Below are 27,746 nucleotides of genomic sequence, written 5' to 3'. Positions count from 1 at the left end.
AAAAAAGCTTAACTCCATCTTCTTGACACTCACCCTTTACGTATTTGTAAACATTGATGAGGTCACCCCTCAGTCTCCTTTTCTCCAAATTCCTTTCCCCCAATCATTTTTAACATTGAGTTATCTTCAGCCAAATTTGATGTATAGATATAAACCTCAAAACGCCCTAAAATGTCATGAAAATGAATAGCTAGGTAGAGGAGAAAGGGCTACATCAGTGCCTTTATTAGGAGTAGGGATTATAACCCAATGTTTTTCACAATGTGGGATTCAGATGACCAGCACATCCAGCTGGAGCTCTGAGGTAGCTGCAGAACTGCAGGGGAGGGAGCTGAGGGAGGGAAAAATATTTCCAGAGGTGGGACATCCTGGGGATATGGGAGTGAACTGGGAATGCTGAGAAGGAGGGTAGGGAAGGGATGTGGAACAGAAAACCAGGACAGGAAACAAATCTTTATTAATTTTGCTGATTGTGGAATGACTTGTTGCTTATGTCAGAAGTAGTACAGTAGTGGACCAGGGCAGTAGCACTGCTAGGGCTTGTGGTAACCTGTACTTGCATAATGGATTCAATGACTTCTTCGTATATTAGCGAGCCTACAGCCAGAATGTCCTTCCAGTGCTTGTGACCTTAATTCTAGCTACAGTTTAAAATGCTTGCCCTATGTGCAAAGTGTGACAGAAATAAAGTGCGCACAAGTTCCCCTCACATCTGCATGTTGAATGGGACAATATTGCTGGCATTCCTTTCCAGGATTTTTTGTTCCAAGTCAGAATTTAAGAGACACTATGTCTGTAGATTTTCTTTCTGAGTACTAAAATACCACCAGGAAGTACAGGTTCCTGTCTGCTTCCTGATCCTGGGGAAGCTCTTTTACTTCACTTTATGGAAGGGTCTGAGAAGAAACAAGAAAAACTTGCTCTCACTTTTGCTTACTCTAGGCTGCTAGGAGTTGTGTTTCTGGAAGCCTGACTGTATTTTTTCTTCAGTTACAAATGGAATTTTTTTGGCACATATTTAAGATTAAGAGTATGTTTAGAGGGCAGTCATACAGGTCCCATCTAGCTCAGGTACTGTAGTATGGTGAGGATTGATTCTCACAGCCATGTTATTATGCACTGCTGAAATTGGCTTTAAACTGGCTGGCTTACCCCCACTGCAAAGATGGGCTGCTACACATTTAGATTCACTCCCAGATCCATTTCTATTTTACAAGCCCTCTGTTGGAAATCTGGTCCTTAATGACTAGTTGTTGAGCACCTACATCTCCTGGTGATTTCAGGGTTCTTTCTTTCTTTGAGTCAGATCTTAGAACAGCACACTGGAAAAAGAACACCCGCTGGGGTTATATAGCTTTTTGCTTGTTCACTTTTAATAAGCTTTAGTAAGTTATTGCACAGCCACTTTGAAAGCAATAAGGCAATTTATGCCAGGTTATGAATGCTCACAGTTCCAGCTGTTGTGTGTCTTACCAAACTCGCAGATGAAGTCAAATTCCTGGCTGCAATTTTCAGTCACACCCCACTGATACTTGGCATTCTTCAGGATATACCCACATGAGGACGAGAAGGGAGATGGCTGATCCTTGTACCAGTTACTGTAGCTTATATTTGAAGTGTCCAGCCAAATCGTTGCCCCTGTGAACACAATAATCATGTCCTGAATGTTTATTTTCCACAGTAACACAATTACAGAGTCAGAGCCTGCAGAGCAGGAAAGTAGCCATCCTCTTACTGAAGCTGAAGTGGTTTAGCCTGCACAGGGATCTTCAATTACATTGTATATTTAATTTCATATAATCACTAAAAAAGAGAAATCACCACTTCCCTCTGTGCTCCCAGCCTCAAATTCCACCATTTCCCTTGCATCAGATCTTGCAGCACTTCCTCGTGTGATGAATTGGCTCAGCTTGCTCTTCCACTGGAGATCTAACCCAGCACATTTTTTTCACTGGGTCAGCAAGCTGATCTAATTCATCACCACAAGATCTGATGGAAAGGGTAACCAATGCAGCTGGGAAGTGAAGCAGGCAGTTAAAACATCTTAATATGAATCTGAAGTTACAGCAGCAAAAGACAGTGACTTTTCAGCCGATGTCTACAGAGGGACTGATTGCATTTGTCATGGTAAGTAAGCATCATGGGATGATACAGTTTTAAAGAAGACATGATGTCAAAAACACCTACCGTCAGTAGTTTCATTCAGCAAGGAGTTTGAGATCAGTCCTATCCACCATTCCTGATCCTCCGCAATATGTTTTTGCAAGAACTCTTGAGTTTCCTCGTTTTCAATAAAGACCAGGTGCCCCCCTCCTCTCTCACACCAGCTCTGGGCACCTGTGAAGGTACGCTGGAGTCTAACAAACTCATAGCATGAACGGTTGAAAGCCAGCTGGTACTTTGAGCAAGGGATTCCTTCATCAGTGGATGCCTCCTCCACAGCCCAGCGTACAGCAAGAGAGATGAGAACTGCAATCCCAAGCCACATTGTCAGCTCAGTGCCCTGCGTGGTTCTGGTCTTGCTTATCACAGCACCACTCTTTTTACTGCCTTCTTCAAAAGGTTGAGATGTCACCCCTGTCATGTCATCAGCGTTTCTCCTTCCTTTTTGCTGCTTACAACAATAGCATCAATAGAACATGGAACAGATTGCTTCCAATATTTAATGGTAATTGCTTCTGAGGATACACACAACAGGTGTTGATGCTAAGTCACTGCAATGGCCATTGTGAGGCCTATTGTATAAATGTCCCATTCCATGTGAAGTCAGTTTGAAGAGAAGACATCACAGCATTGCTTTCCTCATGTGCAGAAGAGATAAAGTTGATAGATGCAACACATGGAAAGTGAGATAAAGCTCCTACATCAAGGGCATCATTGTGTGAGAAGGTTGTTACAACAACAGAGATACAATAGTATGACTGAGAGGAGCATGAGGAAAATGAGAACACAAGGAGTTATGAGATGGGAAAACACATAGTGCTCCTCTAGATACATTTAATTGGGTTTGATTGCTTTATTTTAAAAATAATTTAAATATTTTTATTTTGAATGCTAATGTGATGTCTGCAATTTTTATATCAAATTCATCCTGACCACCTGTTTACACATACACGGATGCATCTCAGCTGTCACAAGTAAGCTTCATTTTCAAGCACTGTGTCTGGTTAGAATCCCAGCTTCCAAGCAAAATGGTGCCATCATCCCATAAAGGCTAAGCTGCTTAAATACATAGAACTACAGTATTCATACCTGATCTGAGGTAGCAGGGAAGGCCAGAGGTTAAAACAGTGATTTAGAAAAGATGAAAATATTGCCTTAATCGTCAGTGCTACTTGGCAGTGCTATGTGCAACATTCCAAAGGCTGCTCATGGACTTCGGGAAGCCAGTCTAGCAACATATAGGAACTGAAATCCATAAGTTCTTCTAAACTTCCGTACAAAAGGTATCCATCAGGTGTACAAGGCCACTGGATTATCAGAAATACAGTACAAATATGGAACTTTAGCTATTGCAGTCCTCCTGCCCTTGGTATTGACTCCATTGAATTTGATGCAGTTATAATTAATTTATAACACCATAACTTGACATTGAAAGAACATGCACTTATATTTAGACACGGATCAGTGAGCCAGCAACTGCATCACAGAGATGCAGGAAGCAGTGATATTTGGCTGGATTCCTGCACTGCAGAAATGCCACCTGCATTGCACTGTTGAGCTGAAGGTGATGCACATGGCACTCAGAATGCTAGTCCAGCTCCAACTCTAAAGCTTTGTTGTAAGATACAGTATGTGTACTGCATCCAGTAAGGATTTAAGAGTGATCTTCCATTTCAAGACCTTTCTGGACATCCAGTTCATAGTCACCTTGCTCAGCTGGAGGGCTGTGATCAGGGTTTTCAAATTAAAGATCATGGTGAAGAGTTCAATGGATAGGACATTGTGGGGAAGGAAAGGGGAAGAGAATGCACTGAGATGGAGGGACAGGGTGTCTCCCACCACACTTGAAAATCACTGAATCATAGAATGGTTGGGTTGGAAGGGACCCTAAAAAAGAACAAATAATGTTTGGAAATGTCTACAGATAAAGGCAAGCTCTCCAAGTGCATCTACTTCTGGCAGTTTCCACAGCAGGGTGATTTTTTTTTTCCTAATCCACGGTTGCTGTAAGTAACTCTTCAGCTGCCTGCAGCAGATGGGGAATGGAAGAAAGACCACTTCCCTCTTTTGCAGTTTGTTGATTTCATCTATTTTAGTGCCAGCACAGCAGTCTGTCAGTTTATTCTGCTTGCCACAAGGAGGAGAAGAGCATTTTACATGCTTTAAAAGCATCAAAATTAGCAACTAGTGTCTTGAAGAAGAGACAAAATTCTCAAAAGCCCTTTTCACTCAGAAATGAAAAATGGCTTGATTTCAAATAAACTGTGCTTCTTGAATGTACCATTTTGTAGGAAACATGCCCTTCGTATTCTTCCTTAACAGAAAGACATTTTTTAAAAATAGTCTTCTTGTGTCAGAAATCTACATGGAGGCTTCACAGCATAATGGTTTATGGTTTGGGGCTTTGTTTTGGTTTGCTATTTGCTTGCTGAACTTAAATAATTTAAATAGTTTGAGAAGTTACTGAAATAGTCACATATGTTAGTGTGCAAGAGACAAAACTGTGCACCTTGCTGTTTAGTCTCATGTTGCCTGTTTCAAAAGGCACTCATGGAAGTGCTTAATTAAAGCTGCCTCTGTCTCAAGGGTTGGCTGGCAATTACTGTAAGTTCTCCTCTCTGGCTGCCTATGGGAGCATAACTGACCCCAAACAGGTATTATAAAGCAACTCCAGTAACTTCAGGGAAGTGTCATGCATAATGTCAGCTATACAGATTTTGGATACACCAAAACCCTTCACTTGCTGGATTTTGTTTGCCTGTTGCCTAGTTCTGAAGAACTGGGGCCGACTTGCAAAAGAAAGTCTGTAGAGAAGGATTGTTTTTAAGGAACTAGGAGCCCTTTGTATATAGCAAAGACTTGTTAATCCTTGTTCAGTTATCGCTGCCTGAAAGTCTAGTGTAGCAGCCACCCTCACAGCATGTGTTATGTTGCCGGTGACTTAAACTGAAACATACTCCCCAGCTAAAATAAGGCTTACAAAGCAATCGTGTTTTGCAAGCTTTGGCTAGAAATTAGTGACAAAGCTTTCTCAATATTTTCACACCCTCAATCCAGGCTGCGATAAAGCTGTGAACACCTCCTTTGTTTGTGAACTCTCTCGTGTCATTGGGAATAAGTCTTTCATTTTCCTCAGATATGTTTTAGGGGGCTCTGCAGAACTCTGTAAGTGTCCTAACTTGCCCTTATGAGCTACACCAGATGGCAGCCATCAAGACAAAGTGTCTTCAGAAAAGTATTGTGCTATATAAAAAGTCACAAAATACAATAAGGAAGGATTTATTCCTGGTTTTCAAATGCATCCTTGAAGGTTTGTTAGTTTTTGTTGTTGTTGGAAGTAGAAGCTGTTGAAGCTTCAGAAAACTGAAGCAAATTTTGGTTTTGCTTACAATGCTGAAAAAGTTAATAGGTGTCAAAAAAATAATGTTGGCCTACACTGAGAAGGGAACCTTCTAGGTGGTGTTCACCACTCCTAAAAGTTGAACCCTTTAAAAGCAGCTCTGTTTTGGTAGCCAAATCTCAAAAGTACTCATAAGCACCATTTATTATTTTTTTTTCATTTAATCTAAGCTTATATCTGTAAATTAGGACATTTGGAAAGTTTAGCTTTATATGGCAAAATTCTTACAGAACAGGAGATGAGCACAGACAAAGCTTATCTACCATATGCAGGTGCAGTAGGCTTACTTTGACACCTTTGCAAACCAGCCTTTCATGCCCTAAATTAGGCACCAGGCACTGGATTGCAATTTTTGAAAAAATACAAGCCTGAATTCTTGTTCAATGTAATCCATAGCTCTATAGTTCAGGACACCCTGAATCCAACTGCAAATTTCCCCAGCTGCTATTAGGACAACACAGCTAATTTCTAAGACTTTTCTATTTCTGAACTTTGTTGTCCCAGACCTGAGAAAAATCAGTTGCAGAGTTTCACTGGGCTTTTGGAGAGCTGGGTGCACAGACAAGGAGGACAGGTATGGTGCTGCCGCTGACTTGAGGATGTTTGTGGTTTGCACCCTAGTGCGGATTACAGCTGCATCATGATGGCCTAAGAACATCTTGTGATTCAAAAGGGCATTGCAGTACAGCAGAACAGCTTGACAATTGCTAATAGAGGCCAGAAAGTACTAGATTTGAAGAGTTAAGGAAGTGAAGAGGTGCCAAGGGGAAGGAATAAATCAACCCCCACCACCACCCCGTTCATTTTGGCTGTGGTTCATTTGCCTTGAGGAAGAGCAAGAAAATTTACTCTCTATAGCAGGACATTACCATCTTCACATTCCTGAATATTACTGAATTAAATGTATAGATTTTATCAGGAATAGAAATACATCTCTGTTCTATGAATTGAATATTCATATACATGTAAAATTGATTTATATTACTTTGAGGTAGAAAAGAGATTACTTGTAGGTATTATTACTTTGAGACAGGATCATGTGCAGTGCATTTTAGTACATCCCATACATCTCTGCAGTGCACAGAACAGCCTCCTGAAAAATCTGTTTCATTATTACCTAAAGAGGTAGGAAGAACTGAATACTGAGCAGATTGTCTGGAAGTGGATGGAGAAAAGCCCACAGGTACACCTACATCTTCCATCTCTCCAGCTGGCTTTAAAAAAGCCCATCTGCTAATTAGTTTAAGAAGGTGGGTCACAATCAGTCTTCCTTCCTTGCTACTCTCCTGGGCTACTTGTCCTGATAGTGAGACCCAGTTATTTGCTGACTGAAAAGGGTTTGGTTTTGTTATTGCTCTACTGTTTAATTTTCCATGTGGCAACACAGTGAACTTACCAGTGAGCCCTGCCAAGGTGCAATTTTGATGTTATCTTGTTTAGAAAAACAGGGAAAACAATTCTTATCTTTACAGGGTGCAGTAATTAAATTAGACGTTTGTGCCTGGTATAATGGGGTCAAGATAAAGATAAGGAAGACTACATTCAGGAGTTGCTGGGTTGAATATAATTCCTGTTTATAGAATGTATATGGTTACCTTCTGGCACAACTGGTACCTGGATATGTCCCTGAAGATCTTCTCCTAGGAACTGTCCCTTCAGAATCATCTACTATTGCCTTTGCGCTTGTAGCTTGACTTTCCTCACCTCCCACGCAGCTGATGCCTCAGTACCTCCTTCTTTCCCAGCTAGTTCCTGTGTTTTATTGCCTTCCACAGCAGGAATTCTACTCTAGTTAGGAAGAAGAAGATGACTGTGCACTATAAGAACATTAATCAAGCTTGGTTACTGATGGCTGAAGGTAGCCTTGAATTCACATAGAAAACAGCAGAGCTATCTGAAGCATCTGCTGACACCTCATGTGTTCTTGTCATCATGACTGACTACGTGGCACAATTTAGATGTGCCATTACCTTAATATCTTAATAAGAGAACTGTTCTAAGGATTAAAGGTGTCCTCTATGAGTAAAACATTAACTGGTAGATACAAATGAACTGAACTTTTCCTGGCACACACAAAAAGGCAAAAAGCCCCATTTGCTTGGATCTGAATCTACAGCCATCACAACTCCACTGGTGCCTTTGCAGTCACTCCAAATTTCCCTAAGTGTAAGACTGGTCAGACTTCCAAGGCAGTCCAGCTTCCTCTTGTTGTTTTATTTAATTTTGGTTTGCATTTTTCTTCTCCTTGTTATGAGCTATTTCTGACCTTACAAGACATGGAATCAGAAAGAAAAAAGCTGTGCTAAATTTGTTTAAATTAGTAATGTCTCTCATCAACAGATATCCAACATCTTACAAAAGAGACCAGCTTCACTATCCCTATAATGAGGGGACTGGAAGTCCAGCAGTCCCTCAGTTCAGGAGCACTGCTTTTGTGTTATCACTCTGCACTCAGATGTTGTCTGAACAGTTCTTTTTAGTTTTTGTGTACTTCCAAAAACGTACAGTAGGCTAAAAGGTAGGACAATATGTAGCAGCATTAACTTCTGGGACTGTAAATGTCTGCAACACCATTTCTACACCTTCAGTCACGGAAGTTAATGCCAGCATTCATATTGTTCTGCCCACTTGAAAACACATCACTGAACTGCATAACATATTGAATATTAAAACATGTAAATAGTCTTGGGATGTTGAAAGGTGCAGATAAGGTTATAAAAGTCTTACAGTGATTAAGTTTATGTGGATACTCTGGCTGTTTACTTGTTTGAATGTCTAGTGTTTAAATGTGTGGGCACTTAAATGCTTGGGCATTATGATGACTGAGCAGGCTCAGTCAGGTTGGATATTAGTATGGGTGGGCCAGCACTTCTATGCCTCAGCACTTGGAGACTTTTAATACTAAGTTATATAATATTTTTATTTAAATGATCAGATCAGTACTTCTGGTGATATTTATTTAAAAACATGGCTGTAGTAAAAGAAAACTATTTTTTTAAATCACAACAAATAGTTAAATCTCACCAAAATGTCACAAAAAATTAAAACCTCATTAAAAAAAAAAATCACAAAAATAATTATTTTGATCCAAACAAGACTGATCAAACCAGTATCAAAACTGTTTTCAATGAGACAAAAATTGGTCAGAATAATAGATTTAAATTTGAACAAACCAGATTAGTAGTTTGTGCTTGCAATTGTACTTGGACAGTTCAAGAGAAGTATTTCTAGATAGTCTGGTGGCATTTCTCTTGAAATGAGATCATGTCAATATAACAGTACTTAACAAAGATTAGAACTTGTATCTCTGGTGCAGTGAGATAGCAACTGGTGGGATTTCAGCAAGAACTCTTTAAGTTTATATCTGTTTGACTATTGGAGTCTTTGGTAATAATAGCCAACAGTTGATAGTTGAAAGTTCTTAGAAGAGTTTAAAGCCATATTCAGGTGATCTGACCTTTGTTAATGGGCTTTAATTAGAACTCTAATTTTATAAGAGAAAGTTTGAGATTAAAGTAGATTAAATATATTGAGTATATCTCAATATAGAGATAAGAAGAATACTATTGCTATCTGTGATTTGGAAGGCAATTATTTGCTTCTTGTGTAAGTGAACCAAGAGTACAAAGGTAGACATGTGGAAATTACATTACTGTTCTACTAGAAATTTAGTTACCCAGCTCCCCTGCCTTGGGAAATCATAGAATCACAATGAAAACAAAACAAAACAAAACACAAACAAACAAACAGCCAACAAAAAAAGGTGTTTTAAAGGAAAAGGAAGTTATAAGGGAAAATAAACTTTGCAAGACCTCCTTATTTAAGTTGTACAAAATATGAGACAAGACTTTCAGGCACAAGCACCTGAAATTAGCTACCAAAATACACCCAGTTTTATTTCAAAAGCTGTTGAATATCTGCAGCTCCTTGTTCTTCCATTCAAAGAGCTTTTAACAAGGCTTCCAATTATCTCATCTTGGCTGAACCTTAAACTATATGAACGCCCATGGTGGAGAAGGGCAAAAGTGGCTTGAATTAATCTTTTTTATTGCTTGTTTTCTCTATGGAAATCTTATTAGTACTGTTACAGATTAGACCACTCACAGGGCAGATAATTAAAACGGTAGCATTAAGAGCTGTGGCCACGTAAATGGATGCAGCTATGCTGAACAGAACATATTAAAACAAAGCAGAACGTTATGGACAGAGAAAATGGCCCTGTGGCTTAGTGGAAGTGGAGTTAGACAGCTTTGGTTTTTTGCCAGATCCTTTTCAGTCTCTCACATTGCTGAAAAATCCCTCACTTGGCTTTGTTTATACAAGTAAGTCAACTTCTCAATGCACACACACTCCCACATATACGCATGTATATGTATGCACACATATAATCTGTATGCCTGTATGTTTATGTATATACATCTGCAGATGTGTATTTTGATACCCTTCCTCTCCCACAGTTTTCTGGTTCAATCCTGCTGTTTCTTTATTAATACTACTGACTCCAACAAACCCCACATATTTTCTTTTTTAATCTTTTTTTTTTTTTTAATTTTGTTATCACCTGCTTCTGTCAGTGCTTTCCAGGGCATGGTGTCTTGGTGAGCTCCCCATGTGAAGACAGGCCATCAGACAGACAACAGGTTAGGAAGAGAGGAGCAATGTATGCGTATAACAGGTGTGTCAGAGCTGTCAAGTGCAGCACAAATAGTTTTTCAAATAAAATAAATACATATTTTTTAAAATCAGTCAGCCTTAAGAGCTGTTGTTAAAACATTCTGGGGACAATGGGCATTTAGCTGAAAAAATTGGAATGTAAGGTAGCCTTCTCTGAAATTGTAAAATATATAATTGTGCAAAGAATCTTTTCATCCTTCATGTTCAATGGAGCCTATGATTTGCTCTGCAATCACATGCTTTATATTGAAATAATTCTTCTCCTAGAGGATTTTAAAATCAATAACATTGAACTCAGCTAAGTACCTTATCGAGGAACAAAACCAAAAAAATCCCCCTTATTTGTAATGATTTCTGCCACACTTTTATGGAATGGATACAGGTCACATACGGGAGAATATGTTATAGTGATTATTTGTGAAAAGACATATAATTCAAAGATATGCCACTCACTTCACTCTGGAACAGCTTGTATATAAAGAAATACAGCACATGACTATTCAGTGATGATATTTGGCTAATTAATTGAATGGTCCAGGTTATATTTCCCAGAATGGAAAGAAAAGGATGACACCCTGCTCTAAAATGTTTGCCTCTTCCAAAGAGCCAAATTCAGAACAGTGAGTAGAGAATTTATTTTCCCTCTCCCTTCCTGCCAAACAGGACAAGCACCCTTGTGTCTAAAATTTTATCTGAAATGCTGAAGGTGATGTTACAATTTCATTCTACATGCCTCCTGAGTGTGCCTGGCTGCTTCACACAGGTTCACAAGGAGCAAAAAAAAGCGAGTCGCATTTTTCTTACTTCTCCTTTGAACCAGTGAAAGAGTTAATTTTAATGAGAATGTGCAAGAACTGTAGTTTATGTGCTGGGGATTAACAACCAGCTATTACAAAATTGTCAATCTATAAACCACCAGCCAGTAGCTCCCATTGCACTTTGACCTTACTTTTGTATGTAACAGCAAAGGGCTGTTCTGAGCCCAGAGAAGAGGGAACCACTACGGCAGCAGGAGCCTGGGGAGAGGACACAGAAGCTGTTTATTATCAGGGACATGGATACAATATTCGGTAGAAATAAAGAAGAACATCCAGAGCCCATAAAAGCTGAGGTGCAAGGTAAGCCAAAGAAAATGTTCTAATACGTGCAGCTGCTTTGCATTTTTCAAATACGTAGCACTGAAACACTTGTTCACCCAAGACAGCACCGGAAAGGGCAACGGAGAGAGTGAAAAACGTTAGTGTGTTTTGTTGAAAGGACTGACCTCCGATAACGTTTGTGCCCTGACTGTGGGATTTTCCTCACTTCATGGACATTTCTGTGTACTTTTCAAAAGAGTCTGTTTGAACAGGATTCACTGAAGTTGGTGGTGAGGGACAAAGTGGGATTTAATCTGCTGACCCCCCCCCCCCTCCCTCCAATGGCTCTGCTCAGGCTTTCGGTTTCTCTTCTCTGTAACCGTTCCCTACCCTCCCGCAGTCTGCTCGCGCTTTTCCTTGCCTCCTGGAGTCACTCGAGGTGAGGGTCTTCAGCAGCCCTATTTCTGAGCAGAAAAGCAGCAGTAATGGATGCTACTGTGTGCCTTTAAAAAGAGGGTTCAGAATTTAATCCAGCTAAACAAGCGGAGTATCCTTCAGCAAGACAGTTTAAAGTGGCTCTCGAGGGATGAATGCTTGATCAATCTGTTGTCTTTACTGCTTTGTTTACTTTATAGAAGATTTTTTTTTTTTGCCACAGCTATAGAAAAGGTTTGTTGCAGTTGTAAATCCATGCTGTCTTTCTAATTAGGTAGTCCAAGAAATGGTAGGCATCCAATACCAATTTTAAAGTCACCTCCCAAGTATGACAGTTAAAAAGATGACAATTAAAACTTGCATGATTTTGTTGTTAAGTTTGATGGCTGAATTGGAAAAGATTTTGTTTGAAGACAAATGAAGTGTTTTGTTATAATTTGTGGTGGGTTTATGTGCTGAAACATTTGAAGTTGTCTGCAAACAACCCATTTATCACACCTGAACTGTGTTACAGAATGGTTTAGTTGAACAAAGACTGTGCATCTTAGTAAACAAATTTATGTACACAAAATATTCCTTCATTGGGAATGATGATTCATTATTTACCAGTTATGAAGGCTAAAGAGAACCTTGGCCTCTTTAAATATTTTGCCATCTCTGAGCTCTGCTACTATTTTGGCTCCTTGTTCTGCAACATGTACATCATATACACGACCCCATATTTCTAACATCAGCAGTGATTTAACCCATGCTTTTCTAAACACTGCACAGCCATGTGATTGCATGAGTCTCTGTTGCTATAAGAGTTTATAAACTTCCAAATATTTGATCCTTTACTGTGTCACTTTTGTCCTCATGTGGTACAGAAAAGTATCATTATTTCCACTTCAGATAAAAGTATGAAGAAAAAAGATACAAGGTCCAGATTTTTCAAGCTCTTTGAGCACTTTAGGTTGCTGATTGGTACCCAGTGTGATTTACAGAAATGTTTAATTCCCACTAAGAAGAACTTTAATCCAAGAATCTCACAAGATGACCATTTGCTCCATGCTTTTCATGCTAGAATTACGCCAGAAATGACACTGGATTATTCCTCACTGTCTTCTCACTAACTATTTTTAATTGCTCAAGTTTTGTGTGATTACCTGTATTAAAGTACAAAAAAGTGCTATAATTATTGCTTTGGAACTTCTTGTATTAGAAAGGCAAGTAAGGTTTGGTTTTCAAGGCTTTTTCAGAATGTAGTAATATTAATAATGATGATTATGATGAAAGTTCATGCATTGTGTCAACATTTTTTTAACTTCCTCGTGGATCCCAGAAGAAGGACCCTAATGGAGCTGTGTGAGTTTTGTGGTACTAGTTGATTAGCCTGACTGGGGATATATTTTAGGTATAAATGACATTTAATCCCTATCCTTCCTTTGCTTTTGTATGTTTTTTCCTGATGTCCTTGATTTAATTTGTTTGAAGAAATAGCAATTGTCCTTGTCATCCTTACCTAAAAAGCTCCAACTTCAGCGAATATTCTCTTAGAAAGTGGCCAAAGTCCCTCTAGGGTTTCAGGGAGTCTTTCAGCAAAACAATTGTTACCTCTCTGCAATTGCATCAGCTTTGACAAAATGGAGTATTCCCATAGGAGAACATTTCTATCTGTTGTAAAGGGAGAAAGTGTGTGTCAACATATTCACAAACTAAACGATAAGGAGAATTAAAATTTCTGAAAAGCTTTTTATGGAGAGACAATGTTCAGTGCAGGAGCTGTGTGGAAAAGTAGTCTGGAATCTTAAATGTTCTCACAGGAGGCATACACACAAAAAAGCATGTGAAGTTTTTAGTTTAATATCTGATATACTTTTCTACAACTTCTTAACCCTAATGACATTCTTTAATTGTTACTCTGTGTGTCAAATGGTAGGTAATGCATTTCTTGCAGGGATTTGATGAGGAATATTTCTTATTCAAACCTCAACAGGACTTATTTCTACCCTTTATTTGTGTTCAAAACAGCAATATGCTGACTGGTGTCACAAAAGCACTCCCAGAATGACACTACATTATGCTGTGTAATTTAATTAATGAAGTTTTTACTGGAATTTATTTAGCCCAAAATTTAAATGGATGTATTGGAGACCAATGTGCGTCATATAACCTATAAAATATGTTTGTTTCTGATAAGCTCTAGCTTTTCCTGGCATGAGTAAAAGTGTTTAAAGTTATCACTTTAAAATCTGAGTGCAAGAAAGGTCCAACTTAAATTGCTTCCTGATATTTAGAAAATTACATTCCAGCAATCTCATCTTCTTATAGTAATCTCATGCAGAATATTAGTAGGACCACATTTTCAAGCAGATCATATTTTAGTTAACATACTCCAACATAATTATATGCTATTACAAAGCTTGACTTACACCCATAACCTGTCTGCCTATACAAAGCCTATGCCCTTAGGAAAATTGTCATGTAACTTGCCCCTCAGCTACCTGAATGGATTCTGGTATCTCCTTTTTTGTTTATAGGCCACTTGCCCCCTTGGTTGCAAGGGACACTGCTCCGAAATGGCCCAGGGATGCACACCATAGGGGACATGAAGTACAACCACTGGTTTGATGGCTTGGCTCTGCTGCACAGTTTCACATTCAAAAATGGTAAGTTGTTGCACATCAGATGAGGAAAAGCTGAGCAACCCAGATGTCAGTGCCTTACATTGCTAATTCTGTTCTGAGTTTGGGCAGTGTTAGAATGCTGCAGGTTTAATCTGCAGAGTGGCATGTGTGGGGAGGTGGTAACTGCTTTGGGGAAGGTCTTTCCAGACACACTCACACCTCCCTCTCTGCAACAGCAGCAGTACTACCTCTGCAGAGCCCTTATCACAGACAGATTGTGTTGTCCTTGTTTCCAGAGTGTCCAAGTTCAATATTGTCTGCACTGCAGGACAGCCTGCATCCAGCCCTGAGCAGGTCACTGCAGGGCAGCCTTTGCTATCCACCCAGAGGAAGAAAAACCTCTATTGTTTCAAATTGGATCAACCAAAAGTACTGTAATATCCAGAGGTTTTTCTGTTGTGGATGAACAACCTAGTTTCAGGAAGACTAAATTCCCCCTTGAAGATTTGCTTGCAGCTAAAAGATCTGCCAGGAGAGGAACTGGGCCAGTGTGTCACTTCACATACCAAACCTCACTTCTGTACACTTGACACCCCTACAAGCAGTCCTCCTACTTGTCATTCTTATGGAGGGAAGACAGGCAGCTCCTCTATCCAAAACAGCTTCATTTTTTGTTTTCAGTTCAAGCATTTTCTATCAATTCAGCTGTTTTACAGTGTGAAGCAGGATGTTTTACACCTAGATTCTTGCTGAAAAAAGTACATATCTGTAAAATAACTGGGTTTTACTCTTATCATCCTCCATGCCTAGTGTTTATTTTTCAGTCTCCATTCCTGTAATTGGAGATGTTTAATGCAACTGCATAATCTCCTTGCCTGTCCAGGTCTACATCCTTGACAAAATAGCCTATAAATGACCAGCGTTTTTTTTAATTACCAGTATATTTTACTTACCTAAACCAAACAGAGCTCAGTTAGTTCAAGCACAGTGATCCATTAAATTGTTTAGGATAGACATGGGTTCCTTCCAGCAATTTGTTACTCTCTCATAACGAAATTTTTCCTGCAATAATTTTGACACAGATTGTTTTGGTTTACTGGAAGAGTTTATTCAAACCCCTTCTTTCCCCTCCCAAGTCCCCAAGTATTGTCTTAAGTGTGTTGGGAATCAAGGAAGACAAATCTTTACCAACCTCAGCAGCCAGAGGAGCAGCCTTGGGCTCCTTAGACAGCTGAAGAAGCCTTCCAGAAAAAGCATTTGTGGCATTGTCTGTTTCATTGCAAACTTTCTTAGCTGAGGGACATCTGCTTGAGGAACTTTCTCTGACTTTACCTGTGCTACTTTTCTAAAGAACTCAGGATCAAACGTTATTGAAACTTGTTTGGCTTTTGTCAGGTGAAGTTTACTACAGAAGTAAGTATCTCCGAAGTGACACGTACAACTGCAATATAGAAGCAAACCGAATTGTGGTGTCTGAGTTTGGGACTATGGCTTATCCAGATCCATGCAAAAACATATTTGCCAAGTAAGCAATGCTTTTCCCAAAAGATTCTTCTGTCTGCTTCTCCCTGCAACACAGTTGTCTTTCTGTTTACCCTTGACACATATTTACAAATACAGAATTTTTTTGTAAATTTGTAATTGCTAAATAATGAAAATGCAAAGGGATATGCCCAGAGATATACTCTCTATGGGTTATTCTAAGGCAAATATTTTAAATTCACTTTATCAGCACTGCTGGCTGTTTTATTCACTATTGCAAGTAGATTCTGTTGTAATTTTGAAAATCCAAATACTTTCTTTTTCAAGTGTTTCGAAGCCAGAAAGGAAAATATTAAGAGTTGGGAAGAAATTCATGAAAAGTTTATTGAACAAAAAGAAGGAAAGCATCAATAACTTTAAAAGCAAAACAACCAGAAAAACTTCTGAATTAAAGACCACTTCTACAATAAAATAATAATAATAATAATAATAATAATAATAATAATAATAATAATAATAATAATAATAATAATAATAATAAATTGAATAGTTTCTTGATTCAAATGCAGTACTTTGAAGGACTGCACCCATGGGCCTGAGCTAACCTTCTGTTCAAATCAGAACCCCTTGGGATCACTGCAGGAGCTGCTCTCATACTGTTAAGTAAGGATGATGGGCTGTATGTGAATCATCCTCCTGTTATCATCTGTCATGTAAAACTGGCTGTCCCTGTTCCCTGACAAATGCAAGTAGCTCACCCAGCTCTTCCCAGCTGAACTATCTCTAATGACCTTGATTTGATACCTAGTAAGAGCATATGCATGGATAATGAATACAAAAGTTGATATGTTGTCAGTTGTTACCCTGAGATAAGATGTTTCCTTCCCTTTTCCAGCAGTTACAGGGTAACACTGGCATTTTAAAGTTGAAAGGGATATAAGCAACTTTGTCTTGGCTTCATATGAATATGATAAAATCCGCACTAATAAGGAAAACTGCCAAGCACATATGTGATGTTGGATCCCCTTTGAAATCATATTTGTGGTATGGAAAACACCAGGAACAAAAATATTCCATCAGGGAGTATATGAATCCATCTATTCTAGGAAGGGATACACTGAGAAACCTACCAGCTTTTAGGTAGAAACTGTTAGGCCAGTTTCTCACAAGTTGCACACAGGAGAGTGTGTATTTGGCCCATCCTGATAAACCAGTGGGTATGTTGCAGCTGACAGCAGGACTGGGTCTGGGTGCCCATTTTGGTATGGAAAAACAGTTGTATGCATGTCCAGGCCAAGGGCATTGAAGTAGTCCCTGTCCTTTTCCACCAGGGGTTAAAAGGCAGTAGAGCTTCTGCTGCTCTAATGAACCCATATGAAATTTCCCTCTGTACAGGGCATTCTCCTATTTGTCTCACACCATTCCTGAGTTCACGGACAACTGCCTGATCAACATTATGAAAAATGGGGATGATTTTTATGCTACCAGTGAGACCAACTTCATCAGGAAAATTAATCCGCAGACTCTGGAGACACTAGAAAAGGTATAAATGACTGCCTGTCATCCTGATTCCTTATCTGCTCATGAATACAGGTTCAGGCTGACTCATAAGGATCCTTTAACACATGCAGGACACAAAACTGTGAAGACACTTTTCTTCTTCTACTTTTCCATACTTTTGAAATCATGGTAAAGTGGAACAGTGAAGACACCACATCTTTTTAGAACTCATGAGTTCAAAATTAAATCCCAAGTAGTCTGGGAAAAGCTGAGCTTTGGGCAATTTTTTGTGTACATATTCTAGCAAGGCTGCAGGAATAATATCACATATCACGATCATAACATGATTATTTTTTATTATTTCCATGATTATGTATCTGTAGTTATTAATTGATTTATATAATTAACAATTCAGCAAGTCAGTTATATGACTACTTTTCAAGAACCTTATGCAAGATATTACTTAATTATTAAAATGAAATCTTGACATTGAACTATGCAGAGTTTTTTCTAGCAAGCAGGACAGCTTGAATACAATTTCCAAGCTTTACATCAAATAGGAATCTTTTTGCTCTAGAAGATTGCTAGACTCATAGCCCTGTTAAATAAACTGCTTTCAGAGTGAAATGGGCATTTGCAGGGCCACTTCTTCAGGTAATTCTCCTGTTATGTTATGTGACTGCAAGGGAGAGGTCAATGTAATTCAGATTCTGTAACTTGTTTAAACCTTGAATTAAGAAATCATCTCAGTACCCACGTAACTCCCTTGGAAGAACTGTTTACGTTTCAAGGCCTTTTGAAAATAGGGTGCCAATAAAAGGCTGCCAGTGCTAAAAAGCTGATGGTTTTGTGGTGTTCGCTGAGCTAAATTTTAATTCTTTTACACATCTCTAAAATCTCCTATTGTATCATTTTCCAGGTTGACTACAGCAAATATGTAGCTGTAAATGTGGCAACTTCTCACCCACACTATGACAGCACTGGAAATATTCTCAACATGGGCACTTCAATAGTTGATAAAGGGAAAACAAAATACATTCTATTTAAGATTCCTCCCTCTGTGCCAGGTAAGACAAATATCAGGATTTTCTAGAAACTTGTTAGCAATTTTTCTTCTGAGGCTAAGGAGTGGTAATACAGCTCTTCTAGAAACTGATGGCATTTGTTATTTAATTTTAATTAAGTGTGAATTTAATGTTACCTGCTTAGCCTGTCTGGGTATGTTGGAACCTGTTATAAAGATTTCCTTTCAATACTGTGTAAACAGGGCATTTCAGTATGAATAACATTGCTTTCAGAAGAATTTGCTGTAGAAGAATTCTACTTAGCATAGGACTAGAATGAACTATTTTAGAAGAATTTCCATTCCCTGTATTATGATGTACAGGAGGATGAACTGGAACTATTTTATTTAAAAGACAGTATGTATAACTTGAAGTAGTAACAATTAATTTTCTTCATAAATGAAAATGCTTTTAAAATGCTGATACTGTGATTATAGGGAAGCATAATACCAATACCTAATACACTGAAGACAGTAACCACTGGAATCAAATACTAAGGTGAGGCATCTCTGCTTAAAAGAATCTGACATTATGATAATTACTGTGTTGTTTCAGTCACATGCAAACATCTGTGTTAATTCTGCAGGAGGAAACAAGCCACTTTCTTAACAGAATAATACAAATAAAACTGAGAGGAACCTGTTCTTTCCTACTTGATACATGGGAGAAAACCAAGCAGAAGATTGGTTTGGAAGTTATTATAAATCTGATTTTTATTTTTTTTTATCATTTATGTTCAGAAAAAGAAAAGAAGAAATCTTGTTTTAACCACCTGGAAGTAGTTTGCTCTATCCCTTCTCGCTCCCTGCTCCACCCAAGCTACTACCATAGCTTTGGGATCACAGAAAATTACATTGTCTTCGTCGAGCAGCCATTCAAACTGGATATTGTCAAAATGGCAACTGCTTACATCCGAGGTGTGAACTGGGCTTCCTGCCTTTCCTTTCATAAGGAAGATAAGGTATTTTTCCTAATGCTGGGTAATGGGGTCAGCCAGGCCTGTAACCTCTTCCACACTGTTCTGTTTTTCATCTGGTTCCTTAATTTCAGCAATCCCTCATTTTTCTTCCACCCTTAGCTTTCCTGCTGCACAATTATTAATTTTTTTAGAAGTTGTATTTCTTTAATACTATCTCCCATCTCCAGAAATTTCACAATTAAGTATCTGATGCTGAAGTGCTTGGGAAAGAGGAGATTTTGGCATTGTTAGAAATATTGTGTGCCAGCAGAGAAATTCAAAACCACACTAGCATCCCAGACACACACAGTTGCTCCTGGCCCAAACAAAAAACTTACTGTATCTTGTGAATGAGACCTGCTCTGGATCCATTGCACCAGAAAGGAGAGCCAGACTGGTGGAAAAGCCTGCATCCAGTAAAAGGAGAGTCTTTCACAGTGGCAACTGAGGAAAAAACCTGTTTTCTGAGGACTTTATTTCCATGTGCTCTGGCTATCAATTAGTGGGGCATGCTGGGGTAGAGGACACCAGAACAGAGTGCTGCAGAGACTCTGGACTAAGGCAGATTTATTTAGCTTAAAAATAGAACAGAGGATTTTTCCAGGTTTTACCAAAGTACTTCCATCCTCAGCCTAGCCCAAACAGTAACTTGCAACAGTAAAATGAGTTCAAAGCACTTCCACATTGATTATACTCCTGCATTTTTTGGTATTCAGGTAACCTCTTGTCTCCTAGCAGCAAATCCTGAATTCTTAATAAGCTTTAGTAGAAACACACAATACATTAGAATGTTGATGGCTACCATTAGAAAAAAGTTTCCTCAATATCTATTTGCTGATCATTAATGTTTATAAATAATGTTTCTTATCTTTCAGACTTGGTTTCACTTTGTAGACAGGAAGACTAAAAAAGAAGTATCCACCAAGTTTTATACTGATGCCATGGTGCTTTTTCACCACATAAATGCTTATGAAGAGGATGGCCACATTATTTTTGATGTTATTGCCTATACAGACAATAGCTTATATGATATGTTCTATTTAAAAAACCTGAGTAAAGACTTTGAAAAGAACAGCAAGCTGACCTCCATACCAACCTGCAAACGATTTGTTGTTCCTCTGCAGCATGATAAGGTAGAGAGAAAATGGCTTTGTATTCTGTTGTTTGATCAGTAATTTTAAAAACACCCTTGTGAATAATGGGTGATTTATTAGTTGTCAGCCCTTACATGCAAATTTCTGATTCTTTAACATATTCACAAAGTGGGCAGGAGTTTTGTTGTGTGTATGAATTATAACAGAAGGCAATGAACAGCTGGACATACAGTTACATGGGTCTAGGTTCTGATACCATCCTTTATGGAGAACAGGAAATGCTGTTGAGCATTTGCCGTTTCCTTACCAGTTAGATTATTTGGAAGATGCTATCAAATATGAGCAGATAGCTTGACGACTTGATTGTTGACTGGAAGGGCATGCATGAGGTTTTGCACAATCCGTTTCTTACACTTTACTGGAAGCCTACATAGAATATGTGCATGTTCCCAACTGTTGCAATACTTCTATTAAAATTAGAAGATATCATTAAAGTGTGAGACTTACCAGGAATAGGAAAGATTTTTATCTTTCAGTTTAATTTAAAGCATCATTTTACATTGTTGTTTGCAGGGAAGATTTTATACAGCAACTTGGGCAAGTTTCTGCCTGATGGATTTGGAATGGATAATGTTTTTTTCTTTCTGCATCATAGAACTTTGTTGCTTTGTTCATGTCTCAAAAACAGTTCTGCAGCAATATCAAAGATGTGTTGGATCACAACAGCTACCCAAAGTACCCTGCAATCTTAAGAATTCAGCAATAGTGCATTTAAAACAGAGTGCGTTACACCTATTTTTGCACTTGACTTATAGCAGGTGCACAAAAACTAACCTTGGTGAATTTTAGTGGGAATTTGATACCTAATTCCTTGAAACCCATCTTCATTAATTAAATTCACGGGCTATGTAATCCATTTATTGCACTTTTGGAACATAGCCATGTCTATCTAAACCTTTCTAAAGGCTCAGTGTGATTCAGAATGATTACACTATGATATATTAAAATCCTCTGAGTATAACAAGATTTCTAATGAAATGTCAGAATCTAATGTTACAAGATAAATACCCTAAGACTGAACTTCTTGAGGGTGGATTATTTGTTTCATCCCAGATTTGTCTATGTTAATATCAAACCTGATGAAAGATCTAAATCAGAAGCACACTCCTAGAGACACATTCCATTTTCAGCATATGTCTTTTTCAGGATGCAGAAGTAGGTTCTAATTTAGTCACCATTCCATCTACTGCAACTGCTGTAAAAGAGAGAGATGGCAGCATCTATTGCCAACCTGAAATACTATGTCAAGGTAAGACATACGTGTTGTAATCCCAAATATGTTCTTAGGCACACACAGGTACATTGTAATAATGCTTAATAGCTGGTCATATATGTAAGATCTTTAAAAAGCTAAGAGAAATGACATTTTTAATTAATATGTTTAGTGTAGATATTGACAGCATCTTTCTCTTGTTTACTTATCTCCTCTGGATCTCTCCAGTAATATATGGACCCTGAACCTCACAGATATATATTTATCAAGAGTGAAATTCTTGAAATGTCTGAAGTTACATGAGTTTTATATGAACATAGGAACCCAAGTCTGATCTTGCAGCTATTAATATGGCTTGCAAATCTACCTGTTACAAGAGTACTTTTAATTAAATCGGTTTGTTATAAAAAGTAACTTCATTATTGTTGTATTTTATAAAGATTGTCCTTGGAAGTGGATTTTTAAACTTTTTTTCAGGGGATAATAACAGGCATATGTAAAGAATATATATTTACCTAAAGCAGAAGTAATATATTAGAATGGTAACCTCCAGTGGTATCTCAGATGTTCACATCTCATGTCTTTATGAAGAAAGAAAAAAAACAGACAACTGAAAAAAACCCAAACCTCATAAGTTCTAGAATAATGAATCCTTAAGAATGAAAAACTGTCATTTTTGAACTAACAAACTGGCTTAAGTATGTTCTGTTAATATCCATCTTCAGCTTTTCAGAAATTTAGACACACAAAATCCATGCAACACATGCAAAACTCCCTGAGGACTGACACATATAAAAGTAGATTTGAGTTATTTTTCTTCTCTTGTTCCTAAGTCTTGAGCTTTCTTTTGCCCAGGGATAGAACTGCCTCGCATCAACTACGACTATAATGGCAAAAAATACAAGTATGTTTATGCAACAGAAGTCCAGTGGAGTCCAGTTCCTACAAAGGTATAATTACCATTTACAAAGTAAAGAATTGTATTTATAGAAAACAAATCAAATTTAAGCAGCTATAAGCAGACCACACTTTAGTCGTTTGGCCCATAATATAGCCTGACCTGCATTCAGATGTGCAAATTCAGTGTGGTTCTGAGGCCAGAAACTAAACTTGTTTTTTTCAACATCAAGTTAAAGCTTCAGTTTTTCAGAAACCTTTATATTTTGCTAGCTAGTTGTGTATTAGAGGACAGCAAATGCTTTATGGTGCCAGCTTCCCTGGAAACAGCCTAGAGTACAAACAGATTAAGAAGAAAAGTATAAATAGTTAAAAGTAAGTGTATTGTACAGACAAACTCATTCTTTATCATTCTTGTTCTCTGACTATAAGGCAGCACAAATTGTATTCACTGTAGGTTCTGGTATATAATTACCACAACTAATTACAAAATTAAGCTGGATTTCTGCATGATGCAAGAAAATTCAGTGCAGAACACCTGACAGTACCTCAAACAAATCTGCAAGTTTGTGATTTGCAGTGTAGATAATCCTGCTTGACTTAAATATAATAAAAAATGCTGTCAGAAATTTTTTACTTCACATCAGTTGCTCTTTAACATATGCAGGCACAACAACCACCATGTATAAGCCTTAGGTCAAGTTTGCCAGCAAAACTGCTGTCATCTTGGTTAGAAGGGAGAATTCTTCCTAATTCTTCCTCCAGTAATTCAAACAGTTTGATTTCTGTGGAAACATGTCTTGTTTTTTTTTTTAATTTAGTCAAAAAAGGGAAAAGACTAAAACTGCATCTGTATGGGTAGAGAAAAAGCCTTAACAGAACTGAACTGAAAATGCCATCCCCACTGGTGGTTGGTTTGCCCAGGCACTTGGCCCATTAGAGATGGGAAAATCTCTACTCTCTTCAGTAAATACCACTATCTGTATGGAATTCTTGCCCCATTGGTTTCATCTTTACATACAACTATTAATAGCCTTTGCTCTGGCATATATATCCTACTTAACAAAAGAAGGCCTTGAGAAATATTGAGGTCACAGTAAAAGGAAGATAATTCACAGGATAAGAAAGCAGGAGGTTGAAATCCTGTTTCCTGTTTTCAGGAATCACTGCAGTGATTTGGCGCAAGCGACATAAATGTTCTGGGCCTTGGACCCTCCCTCTGTGTAGTGAGGGCAGCTTCTGTAGTGAAGGTTCTTTCATGATCTTTTAGTATTTGTGAAATGCTTACAGCCCATAATTGAAAGGTGCAATTGTAATCTAATGAAATTAAATGAAATTAAAAGGATTTTGTGTGATTATGCAGCCACTACATATGACTCTGAAGTTCAACATTTTCCAGGTGTGTTTTTCTTGTGATGACACATGCCCTGTTGCTTCTTAATTCATAGCTTTGGCCCCCCTGCCAGCAGCCTGCTCATGTTGTGTGTTTGGAACAAACCACTGTCTGGGTCACTGACATTTTTCTTTTCTGGTCACAACAATTTAGATTGCAAAGTTTAATACCCACACGAAGGAAATGCTCCACTGGGGAGAGGACCACTGCTGGCCATCTGAGCCCATTTTCGTTCCCAGCCCTGATGCAAGAGAAGAGGATGATGGTAAAATGATGACAACATTCTGAAAGCTGGGATTGCATGAGTTTTGCATTAAGTCTTGCAAGTTTCCTTGTTCTTAGTCATAACAAGAAAGTTGGGTTGATGCTGCCACTTGAGATTAAAATTAGACATTTTACTCCTGCAGACAAAAAACAGAGCAACAATAGACCAAAATCAGCTTGTGTAATGTGCTAAGGTAGCCATAGACAATAAAAGCAATGCTTAGGACTTTCCAGAGAGTGACTTGAAGCTGAGTTTATCAATAGTTTGGAGCAGCTGAAGGTGTAGGAAGTCAGTGTTGTTACAGAAGACAACATGAAGTGGCACTGCATGTTTTCCATTGGGTTCTCTTCTCAGGTGCCTGCTTGCAAAGACCAATGACAAATAGCTGAAATGATGAGTCCCAAAGCTGCCAGACACACATGTCAGTGTTGGTTTGTTTTTTTTCCTTCCCACTGATCTGAAGGCAGACCAGAAAAAAGCAGAGAAGAGAAGCAATCATTAGTTCTTTAGCACCCTCAATAGAGTTCTTGACTGACGGAGCACTTTCAGTTTGTGTCCTAAAATTCTGACAGCATTATTTTTTCTGCTTGGTGTAACTAGTATGTGCTTCTAATTCTCCATTTGTATGTCACAGGCATTGTTCTGACCTGTGTGGTGATGTCAGATCCAAAGAAAGAACCCTTCCTACTTGTCTTGGATGCTAAAACATTCAAAGAATTGGGCCGAGCCACAGTAGATGTAGAATTGCATCTGGACTTGCATGGAATGTTTATACCAGAGAAAAACTTGAAGGCTGAAACTGAATAAAATGCTATTTATCCACTTACACAGACTGAGACAACCTTCAAATGAATGTGGCATGATATAATTCAGGAACAACCTTATCTTATGACAATATATTACTAAATATAATCTCTGCAATCTCTCTATATAATATCTTCTAAGAGATAGCAATAACTTCTGCTACAAATAATTGTACACACAACTTGTCCACACTTGGAAAAGAAGAATTAAGTGCTAAAGGATTAAGTGCTAATTTTGTATACAACTCATGGGGCAGGGAATGGCAGACAAAGGTAACAAGAAATATTTTATATTAATAGAATATAGCTTTCTGAGCAAACGAAGTACTTTATTTATAGGGTGATGCATGGCATGAGTCACGTATGACTGCAGGTCATGTAACTTTGATGGATGGTTTCAAGACTGCAGCTCATGATGAAAGCTGCCTCCTGCCAGAAAACCTCACTATAAACTATCTGCTATGATTCTAATAGTTCATGGCAATGCGTTCTCTTGGTGCTTGATTTCTTGAACTCTTCTTGAACCATAACCAAAGTATTGCATTGAGGTGCTACAGCTTTCCGATTCAGAAACAAAAAAAACACCTGCTTTGCTAATAATTTCATGGTGTGTTTTTTCCCTTTTATGTTGACAAGACTAAGTAACTTGAAGTGGAATCTATGGTTTTATGCAGCATTCAATTGTATTTTAGTGCTATTTAATCTTAAGCACTGTATAGGGTCTGACTGACTTCTGTGAGGAGCTGCTAGAAGCTTCCCCCATGTCCAACAGAGCCAATGCCAGCCAGCTCCAGGACAGACCTGCTGCTGGCCAAGGCCAAGCCAGCTGGCCATGGTGGTAGCATCTCTGTGATAACATATTTAAGAAGGGGAAGAAGTTGCTGCACAACAGTGATTGTAGCCAAAGAGAGGAGTGAGAATATGTGAGAGAAACAGCTCTGCAGACACCAAGGTCAGTGAAGAAGGAGGGGAGGAGGTGCGCAAGGCACTGGAGCAGCAATTGCACTGCAGCCTGTGGTGAAAACCATGGTGGAGCAGATACCCACCAGCACCCCATGGAGCACCCCATGCCTGAAGGAAGCTATGGCCCCATGTGAAGCCGATGCTGGAGCAGGCTTCTGGAACAACCTATAGGCCTGTGGAGGGAGGAGCCCACACTGGAGCAGATTTGCTGGCAGGACTTTTGGCTCCATGGGGGACCCATACGGGAGGAGGCTTCTCCTGAAGGACTGCACCCCGTGGAGAGGATGGAAGGGACCCATGCTGGAGCAGTTCATGAAGAACCGTTCCCCATGGGAAGGACTCACACTGGTGAAGTTCATGGAGGACTATCTCCTGTGGGAGGGACTCCATGCTGGAGCAGGGGAAGAGCATGAGGAGTCCTCCCCCTGAAGAGGAAGGAGCAGCAGATATGACCAGTGACGAACTGACCACACACCCCATCCCTATCCCCCTGCGCTGCTGGTGGGGAGGAGGCAGAGAATCTGGGAGTGAAGTTAAGTCCAAGAAGAAGGCAGGTGTGAGGGGAGGGTGTTCTTAAGACTTTTTTTTCACATTATGCTTCTCTGATTTGGTAATTATTGGTAATAAATTAATTCATTTATTCCCCAAGTCTAGTCTGGTTTGCCCATGAAAACTGGTGAATGATTCCTTCCTGTCCTTAGCTCAACCCATGAGCCTTTCCTAATATTTTTTCTCCCCCATCCAGCTGAGGGTTGGGGGATAGAGCAGCTTTGGTGGGCACCTGGTGTCCAGCCAGGGTCAACCCACCACAAGCACTTTGTGTTTAAATCTTGAGTAGAATCTCTGACATGGCATTTCATGTAATTAGATGATTACACTGTGTAAAGACAAACAGAAATGCAGTATTTATTGATATTGCAAACAGTATCTGTTCATAACAGGACGTATATCAATGAAAGCAGCATATTTCTAACAGAATGCAGATACACACGTGCAACAAACTCTTTAGGTCAAAGAGTGAAAGACCTAATTTAGCTACCCAGTAGCTGAAACAAGAAGCTGTTGTTGCTATAGCTGAGCATTTCCTTCATTGTCTGCTTGGGAGCATCATGTTCTGCCATGGGTTTAGCATTGCCTGTGAGAGAAGCTTCCTAATAAAAGCACACAACTCTCAGTCAGAGTCACAATGAAAAAGCACCTTTCAACATTGAGTTCAAATGCCAAGTATACCCTACCTGTTTTGTTGTTGTGGGAGTGGCATTTCCTAATCCTCCGAGTGTATTTCTGTTTTCTGATTTGGGGCCTTGATTTTTCTTTTAGTGAGAGCTTTTTTTCTTTGAATTGTTTTTTCTTATTGTATATACCTTTGCTGTTGGATGCATCTTTACAGATGGAGAAAACCAGGTGCACATCCATCCAATTTAGTTGTGCATCTGGTCTGTGCATATCACCACAGTACTCAGGTAGCTCTCACTCTTTTATATATGCACTCTCACAGTGTCCCTGCTGCTCACTGTGTTTTACAGGTGGGAAACAGAATGAAATAATTGTCATCTGCTGTCTCCCCATCACATGAGAACCTGGGCTCTGGTGACTTGTCACAATTACATCAAATGTTTACAGCAGAGCAGGAATTGAACCAACATCATCCACTGTTCCTGTTTGCTCTTTAACAACCAGACCTCTCTTTCTCTGCT

General features: G+C 38.9%; 2 protein-coding genes across 2 annotated transcripts in view; one reads left to right on the top strand and one right to left on the bottom strand.

The window, feature by feature from the left end:
- The window catches only part of PKD1L2 (polycystin 1 like 2), a 38,759-nt gene extending 36,175 nt beyond the window's left edge, over positions 1-2,584 (bottom strand). Inside the window, exons 1-2 of the mRNA XM_051629781.1 lie at positions 2,188-2,584; positions 1,474-1,638 (exon numbers count right to left, since the gene is read on the bottom strand). Of these exons, the coding sequence (XP_051485741.1) occupies positions 1,474-1,638; positions 2,188-2,584 (562 nt within the window). The remainder of the gene's footprint in view (positions 1-1,473; positions 1,639-2,187) is intronic.
- The window catches only part of BCO1 (beta-carotene oxygenase 1), a 61,976-nt gene extending 35,279 nt beyond the window's left edge, over positions 1-26,697 (top strand). Inside the window, exons 2-12 of the mRNA XM_051629124.1 lie at positions 11,202-11,355; positions 14,271-14,399; positions 15,753-15,882; positions 17,235-17,382; positions 18,259-18,406; positions 19,144-19,364; positions 20,237-20,494; positions 21,662-21,764; positions 22,584-22,678; positions 24,172-24,283; positions 24,918-26,697. Of these exons, the coding sequence (XP_051485084.1) occupies positions 11,292-11,355; positions 14,271-14,399; positions 15,753-15,882; positions 17,235-17,382; positions 18,259-18,406; positions 19,144-19,364; positions 20,237-20,494; positions 21,662-21,764; positions 22,584-22,678; positions 24,172-24,283; positions 24,918-25,090 (1,581 nt within the window). The 5' untranslated portion in view covers positions 11,202-11,291 and the 3' untranslated portion in view covers positions 25,091-26,697. The remainder of the gene's footprint in view (positions 1-11,201; positions 11,356-14,270; positions 14,400-15,752; positions 15,883-17,234; positions 17,383-18,258; positions 18,407-19,143; positions 19,365-20,236; positions 20,495-21,661; positions 21,765-22,583; positions 22,679-24,171; positions 24,284-24,917) is intronic.
- Positions 26,698-27,746: the final 1,049 nt, after the last annotated feature.

The sequence above is a fragment of the Apus apus genome, chromosome 11, assembly GCF_020740795.1.
Source record: "Apus apus isolate bApuApu2 chromosome 11, bApuApu2.pri.cur, whole genome shotgun sequence".
Taxonomy (NCBI): Eukaryota; Metazoa; Chordata; class Aves; order Apodiformes; family Apodidae; genus Apus; species Apus apus.
This window is presented reverse-complemented; position numbering and strand designations above follow the sequence as displayed.